The 8420-nt window shown below is 56.2% G+C and overlaps 1 protein-coding gene across 1 annotated transcript; it reads left to right on the top strand.

Moving 5' to 3' along the window:
- Positions 1–525: 525 nt before the first annotated feature.
- On the top strand, positions 526–1641 carry FOXE1 (forkhead box E1; the record flags this gene model as incomplete). The annotated part of the gene is made up of 1 exon (XM_080708348.1): positions 526–1641. The coding sequence occupies one exon, from the start codon at positions 526–528 to the stop codon at positions 1639–1641; it is 1116 nt and encodes a 371-aa protein (XP_080564474.1).
- Between the last annotated feature and the right edge of the window lie 6779 nt (positions 1642–8420).

Below are 8420 nucleotides of genomic sequence, written 5' to 3'. Positions count from 1 at the left end.
TGTGAGCCGAGAGCGCCTCGCCCGCGGTCCCCAGGCCGGAGTCCGGCGCCGCGGAGGGGAGCCGTCGCGGGCCTCGCTGCCGGCCCCGCTCTCTGCCCGGGGCGCGGCCGGCCGGGGCCGCAGGGGCGCGGCATGGGCGGCCCCTTGCAGAGTGCCGGGCGCCTGCACTAACTGCCCTCGCCGCGGGCCGCGGGCCTCCTCCGTGCAGGACCTCGACGGCGGCCCCCGGAGCAGCAGGGATCCCAGACCAGCCGCAGCCACGCCAACGCCGGGACCACGTCCGGGCCCCTCGGCTGCCTGGCACCGCGCGCGCGCCTTCGGCCGGTGGCGGGAGCCAGTTGGGGTCCCAGCGCCGCCGCCGCCGCCCGGCCTCGAACTCCGGACCGCGAGCCGGGCCGTCGGTGGGCGGGCCCTGCGGAGCCCGGGCGCCGCCCGCGCGCCCCCGGCCGGGCCGTCGGGGCGCTCCCGCGCAGGGCGCCGGCTCCGGGGACCCCGGACCCTCGGGCCGCGCGGGACGGCCGCGCCATGACGGCCGAGAGCGGGCCCCCGCCGCCGCCGCCGCCGCCGCCGCCGCCGCCGCAGCCCGAGGCGCCCGCGGCCGTGAAGGAGGAGCGCGCCGAGGCGGCGGGGCCCGGGGGCGCGGCGGAGGCGGCGGGCCGCGGCGCGGGGGGCCGGCGGCGCAAGCGCCCCCTGCAGCGCGGGAAGCCGCCCTACAGCTACATCGCGCTCATCGCCATGGCCATCGCGCACGCGCCCGAGCGCCGCCTGACGCTGGGCGGCATCTACAAGTTCATCACCGAGCGCTTCCCCTTCTACCGCGACAACCCCAAGAAGTGGCAGAACAGCATCCGCCACAACCTCACGCTCAACGACTGCTTCCTCAAGATCCCGCGCGAGGCCGGCCGCCCGGGCAAGGGCAACTACTGGGCGCTCGACCCCAACGCCGAGGACATGTTCGAGAGCGGCAGCTTCCTGCGCCGCCGCAAGCGCTTCAAGCGCTCGGACCTCTCCACCTACCCGGCCTACATGCACGACGCCGCGGCCGCCGCCGCGGCCGCCGCCGCCGCCGCGATCTTCCCGGGGGCCGTGCCCGCCGCGCGCGCGCCCTACCCGGGGGCCGTGTACGGGGGCTACGCGCCCCCGCCGCTCGCCGCGCCGCCGCCCGTCTACTACCCCGCCGCGTCGCCCGGCCCGTGCCGCGTCTTCGGCCTGGTCCCCGAGCGGCCGCTCAGCCCCGAGCTGGGCCCCGCGCCCGGCGGCGCCTGCGCCTTCGCGTCCGCCGGAGCCCCGGCCGCCGCCGCCGGCTACCAGCCCGCCGGGTGCGCGGGGGCCCGGCCGGCCAACCCCGCGGCGTTCGCGGCCGCCTACGCGGGCCCCGACGGCGCGTACCCGCAGGGCGCCGGCAGCGCGCTCTTCGCGGCCGCGGGCCGCCTGGCCGGGCCCGCGTCGCCCTCCGCCGGGGGCGGCGGCGTGGAGACCGCGGTGGACTTCTACGGGCGCACGTCGCCGGGCCAGTTCGGAGCGCTAGGGCCCTGCTACAACCCCGGCGGGCAGCTCGGAGGGAGCGGCGGAGGGGCCTACCCTGCCCGCCACGCCGCGGCCTATCCTGGCGGGGTGGATCGGTACGTGTCTGCCATGTGAGCAGGGAGACTAAGGGTCGAACACTCACAGATGGTTTCGCTGTCTACACGAACTAAATTTCCCCGCCATCTGAGGACGGGACTAGAGAAAAGACTGAATTGGGACCCACGTGGACGGACTGAGAAGGCCGGACAGGCTCAGATTCCCGGCACCCCCGTGTGCACACCTGATTTGCTTTGTAAATGGGAGGAGGTGGGGAGAGGCTGCCGCTGCGTTTGGACCCTCGCTGGTGCGAAGACCGCAGGACATCCCTTTCTAGCATTCTACCGGGGAGGTTCCGTGGCGATAAAGGGCAGGGGGAGGATCCAGGATCCGAATCATGGGGAGTCGTACAGCGTCACCCTTTTTCTGTGCTGTGCAAAACTCAGGACTTTCTCACATGGCTCAGCCTCTTGTACCTTTGACAGTGACTGCAACAAAAGGCCTCCGGGGGCACCTTTCTTGGAGTGAGGGAGGCGCTTTTGCAGGAAAAGTAGGTGTTTTGTTTTTAAGTAGGAGAAATCTGCTCTGGTTCACCTGGGCAGGTTTTCCCTGCCTCTGTGGACCGCATACCTAAATCTCAGTCAGCACTGCATCTGAAGTCCCATCACCCAACCCTTGGGTCTCCCTATCTGTTACACAAGAAGGCTGGGCCAGTTTAGCCCTCCAATTATATGTAAGGGCCCCATCACCTTGGATGCCACCCTTCATATTTGGCACCATTGGTGAGCCACCCAAAGCCTAACCCGCAGTCAGGGAATTGGAACCCATCGTGGTAAGCTTCTAACCTAAAGTCCCAGGATTAGCTCCAAGCTGTGATTATACCATAATTTATTAAATCTTTTGAGCTGGATGTGCCGGTCATTCCACAGCTATTACTGCCCTGTCATAAATCTGGATTTCCAGAGAGACAAGTAGAAATATATTTTCCCTTTGTGGCTTTTTTTTTTTTTATCAAGCAGCCCTGGACCCAAAAGGTGAACTTAAAAATTCAAGGGGATGAGAAGGGAGCTGGATGGGGGCAGCTTTAAGTAGCTAAGGTTGGCTCTTCCAGTCCTGACACCCTCTGCTACACCTTACAGCCTCCCCATGCAAAAAGAAAAGAGATGATTCAAATTGGACAGGCAGTGAAGTGCACTTTAGAAAGCAATTGGATTTTAAACTTCATTTTATAGCTGGGTTTTTTGTTTTTGTTTTTTGGGGGGGTTTTTTGGCAACAGGCTCATTAAGGACATAAAATGCAGGAGTTCTCCCACCTTGAGAAATTTTGTGAGTTTCAATAGAGGGAGGAGGATTTTCTAGCATAAGATATTTCAGAGGCTCCATCTGCAGCTTATAGAGTGTTTAGATGAATTGTTTTATTAAAATCGTTGAGCAAGTTGGTTCTGGCAGGGGAAACTCAGCCTCTTTCTGCGTAGTTTAACTTGGTCAAAAATGGTGGGGTTGTGAAAAAGGAAATTGTATAAAAACTATTAGTAGTTTTTTTTTGTCATTTCAGAGAGTACTGTCAGTGCTAACCAACAGATACACAAGGCAAACCACCTATATAATATTAAATGTTCTAGTGGCCACATTACTAAAATAAAAAGAAACTGGTGAGGCTAGTAATAGATTGCGTTTAACCCAACACATCCAAAATACTTCAACATGTAACCGGCATAAACATCACTGCTTTATTTTGCACCTACACCTCATCTAACTTTGGATTCCCCGCCGGCCAGGTGTTCAGTAGCTGTGGGCGGCTGCCGGCACCATTTTGGACAGTCAGGTGTGAGATTTCTCTTCGACTTTGGTGGTGAATGACCACCTCAAGCCTGTGGAGGGCTGGAGCAGTGACCTTTTTACCACAGGTGGGTCTAGATTCCTGGCCTCCATCACACACACACACACACACACACACACACACACACACACACACACGTGGACTGGTCCCCTTATGAAATCCAAGGGTTCTGGCTCTCCCAGGCACAGAGGTCAGGAGGCTTTGTCTGGTTGGCAGGAGCAGAATCTGAGAGTCCACCCCGCCGTTCAGAGCTTGGCTGGGGAGCATTCCGCTGTGGATTGGGGCCGGGAGAAGAGCAGGGTTTGCACCCAGTGAGGGATGAAGCTAAGCCTTTCTCTGCTTTCCTTGACCGAGTGGAGGCTTTGACGACACCATTAACCTTCAGCCAATCCCTTCTCTAGTGTCCTCATTTGTGAAATAAGGATTTGTGACTGCTACCTCAGAGGGTCTTCCTGAAGTTAAACGAGACAAGAAGGGCAAAAAGGCGCTTTGCAAACGTTCAGACTTCGGCGGGAGGCGAGGCGTTTAAAAATAATAAGCGCAGTCTTGTCCTGAAACCTCACCAAGAAGCTTTGGGCTAACTGCTCGGCGGCTCGGAGGAGAGAAAGATAGGATGGGAAACTGCGACGTCTTCGCGCCCACCCACCCCCAGCACACACATACTCCTCGGGGAGAGACTGGGCACAATCCTTAGGCTGCAGCGAGAGGCCGCTGCGCCCGCCGAGGGAAGGGGAGCTGAGTGCGCCCCGCGGCCGCCTGGGGGGCTGGAGCCGGCGAAGGTTGGGGCCGAGGTGTGGAAGACAGAGCGACAGCCCTTCCAGTCTCTTCTGGCCAGCGACACCCAGACCGCTCGCCTCTTCCCGGGCTCCGGGAGCCAGAGGAATGGGCGCGCGCAGGAAGCAAGCGCTGCCCTGGGCCCACGCGACTCCGGGATCGGGAGCCCTGCGCCGCAGCGCCTCGGGAAGTCAACTCCAGGAAAGCCCAAACCTGGGAAGGGGACCTCCCAGGCCCTGCTCTAGGAGGCTCAGAGACTAGAGGTGCGTTGCTTTCTCTTCCCCTAGTGGGTGCTGAACGCCTGCTTGCCCTTCTCCAGGCCTCGCACCCCAGCGTCGTGTGCAGGCGCCCCCAGCCGCGGGTAATTAGGTGTTTAGGTGCGTTCTAACCTAATTGCCCAGGGCTCGTTAGAATTCGCCCCAGAGCTGTAACATTTATTTTCTTTCAAATTAACTTTGCTTTGCAATTAAACTTAGGAAACTAGCAACAAAACAGACTTGGCCCGAGGTTCTTTAGTGCGAAAAACGGATTAGGGAGCTTTCTTTCCGATTAAGGGGGAAGATCCTTGGGGCCTTCCCGCTGCTTTGGGAGAAGTGCCCGGACCACAGAGGCGAGGCAATGCAGGAAGCGGAGCAGGTGGCGGTGGAGACCCTCTCATAGCCGGGGATTCGTGTTCCCAGAAAAGTAAAGACAACATCCCTGGTCAAAATTACTTCTGGACAGTTTGAGCTCACCACCACCCCAAGGACATGAAATTTGTGTGTGGTTACAGCTTATCAAGCACATTCATAAACAGTCCCATTTACTAAGAACTCTGAGAATTTTCTTTTATTAAAATTATTTTTCTTATTATAAAATCAAGATGTGTTCATTGTTTTATTTAAAAAAAACATTTAAGAAAGAGGGGGAGTGATGATAATTTTTTTAAAAAGGAGGAGCTGGGCGTGGTGGTGCTGAGACTGGAGGATTGCATGTTTGTGGCCAGCCTCAGCTACTTAGGCCCCGTTTCAAAATAAAGAATAAAAATTGGGCTGGGATGTAACTCTTAGGTAGAATGCCTGGGTTCAATCCCCAAGACTGAAAAAAGGGGGAATTACTAAGGATCCCAGAGTTTTCCCAAAGAAAGTACAGTTCACCGGTGAGTGTCTTTTCTGGGTTTCATTTATTTTTTGTGAGGTGTATTGACTTTGTTGCTGCATTGCTATGAGATTTTGAATTAAATTCCTTCAGGTACTGGATAAGCCTCACTTAAACTAGGTACAAGTCCCCTTCACCCTCCATTCACTAACTCCTTTTACAGGAGGTCACTGAATTCAGAATGCCCTTCTGCAAGGGTAACAGGCTTATATCATGAAAGGGAACGCTCCCTGCTGTTTTACCTGAGACCCACACTCAGTTGCCTGGGCATTCCCTGGGAGCTTGCTAGAAATGCCCAGTCTCCAAACCCACCCTCACCTACTGCACCAGACAGTATCAATAAGCCCCCTCTGTTGATTCATAGACATTGAGCCGAGAGGCAAAACTTTGGAGAAATGAGGGAAATAAGTTTTATGTTATTGCGAGCAAAGACCTCATTTTGCAGTCTCTTCTCCGGTTTCCGGGCCAGAACACTAACCAACACCCTAGAACTACCTGGCAGTTTAGGCTGCAGAGAGGAAGGGGTGGGTTGCCAGGGGCAGAGCTGGGGTGGAGCACAGCTTCTCCTCCCTTTCTGATTCTTGGAATTCTGGCCCTTGAATGCATCTGTACTCATGCTTGCAGCTGCACAGGTGGCTGTGATAATGACACTCAACAAGAGTATATTTGAAAGCATCTTGGAATATGCTTTCAATGTGAGTATGAGAGCCCGGCAGCTCCGACTCCCAGCAGAGGCGCTCCGGGGACCCTGAGCTCTAATCTCTGTATCCTCCCAACGTAGCAGTCGTTTACTTAAGGATGAAATAAACTCGACTCCTGTCTGTTCATCTACAATCCCAAGTCAGGGATGGTTGGGGGTTTAGGCAAGAAAAAAAAAGCTTTATTCTTTTCTTCTTTGGGCCCAATACACGATGGTCAGCAGGAAGGGGCCCCATCTGAGTCAGTGTGGGCTAAAGGGTCCTCTCCAGACTGTGGCCATGGGCGTAGTAAGGAATGCTCTCCTGCCTCAAACATACACACCTTTCTGGAGAACTCAGGTTTCTGTGTTCATCCTGTTCCTGGGAAACACTGACTTCCCAGGAACCGGCAGAAGGGATTGACGTGACAGGTAACTGGGAGGAAATGCCCCTGATGAAAAAGAATTCAGAATGAAGGATGGGCCTGAGAGCTATGCTGGGAAGCTCCACTCCCAGGATCACACAGCAATGTGCTGGCAGAAGCAGGACTCACATTCCAGACCTAGGAGGTCTCAGTAGGAGTAAATAGGAATCCATGAGTTCTATTGAGCCCCAAAGGGGGCATGAGACTCCATTAAAATCTCATAGATATCACCGAATATAACTCTAGGCCAGAATAGAGTCTGTGCCTCCCCAAAGGAGGCTGAATTTGATTGTCATCTGGAAGGAAAAAAGGTAATGAGTTGGGGGAGGGGTAAGGTGAAAGGAGGAGTTGGGGTTGGGAGTAGGCTGTGGCTTGGGGGCTTCCCTGAGAGGTCCTCTCTTGTGTGCAGGGGCAAACTGAGCCACTGGCTGGTTAAACAGACACCTCAAAATTGTTCTGCCCAGAGAGAAAGCAGTGTGGCTAGTGCTTCTCAAACCAAACTGAGCAGCAAACAAAACAAAAATGAGGTGGAAAGTCCAGGAGGGGAAAGAGGCCCCGGTAATGAGCATGGTGCCTGGTCCTCTGCCTCCCTGCCTGGGCCAGAAGGGTTAACTGGGAGCCGAAATGTATAAGCTGAGAGGCCTGGGGATCAACTGTCAGCCCCTCCCAGAGTGCAGAAGGGATTGGGAAGCCAGAATGGGGTGGATCTCAGCCCTAGTCTATACCAGGGCTTATCTTACTACCTGGGAACCTGGTGTGGCTTCTCACAGGCAAGGGAAGAGCAGAGCCCAGCTAGGGTGTTGCAGGCATGGAGTTTTCAGCACCAAGAGACAAAGCATAAGAACCACAGCCTCGGAGCACTCCACTCTCAGCCCCCAGCAGCCAGCAAGGGGTCCCATGGGTGCCGTTCCTGCCTCTTGCCTCCCTTTTGCCCTATTACCAGCTGGGCCTTTGGAAGCTGAGCTGCACTGAAGGGGCAGGCTCCCTGCTGTCTGCAGCAGAAAACCCCAACTCCTTACCTGGCACTAGGAACCCTCCTCGATCCTCTGCCTACCCCTTCCCCAGCCTCAGCCCCCATTGCTGCCTACCCTGCACCCCTAGGCTCCAGCCGGCACCATCTCTGTCACCAGGAGTTCACTCTAACCACTCCCTTTTGGGGACCCTTGTGCCTCCAAGGCCACCAACCTGCAGGAGCCCCTCCTCTCGGTCCTGGATCACAGCCCAGCCTCCCTCCACCAGCTCCCTGCTCCCTGGGCTGCTTCTCTCTCTCTGTCTCCTGCAGCCCACAAGTGCCCCAGCTCCAACCTCCCTCTGGAGAGAGATTGGCCCCTCTCTTGGGCAGGAAGCCTAGACCTGTGGACCAAGAGATTCTAGAGAAACATGTTATGTCTGTGAGCAGTCCTGTAAAGGGCTTCTCATACTATGAGGAAATTATATTTAATATGAGCATTTTCAAAATATCCTTCTCCTACAGAACACATTCTTTTACCCCAAATTTTAATCAAAACTTCATATCATTATTCAACCTCATGTGAAGTGGATCTGAACTCATTTCCCCTGCCCCGCTGTATAAAAGGACAGTGTCAGCCAGGCATGGTGGCACATGCTTGTAATCCCAGTACTTGGGAGCCTGAGACAGGAGGATCACAGGTTTGAGGACAGCCTCAGCAAGTAGTAAGACTGTCATCAACCTAGTGAGACCTTGTTTTAAAATAAAAATGAAATAGGGCTGGGGGTGTAGCTCAGAGGTGGAATGCCCCTGGGCTCAATCCTTAGTACCCCTACACACACACACACACACACACACACACACACACACACACACACACACAAGGACCGTGTCTTCTCAAGTGATCATGCACAGGGCACTTGGTGCAGTCAGAGGAAGCACGCGGAGGTCACTAGTACAGTGGCCACTCTAGAGAGAAATAAAACAATCCGCGGCAAACATGGCTAGCTGCCTACTCAGCCGTCCTCGTGCCTTCCTCTTTGCTTGAAGGGACCT

Source organism: Muscardinus avellanarius (assembly GCF_963383645.1).
Source record: "Muscardinus avellanarius genome assembly, chromosome: 13".
Taxonomy (NCBI): Eukaryota; Metazoa; Chordata; class Mammalia; order Rodentia; family Gliridae; genus Muscardinus; species Muscardinus avellanarius.
The sequence above is the reverse complement of the archived record's forward strand: the minus strand, read 5'-3'. Positions and strand labels throughout refer to the sequence as shown.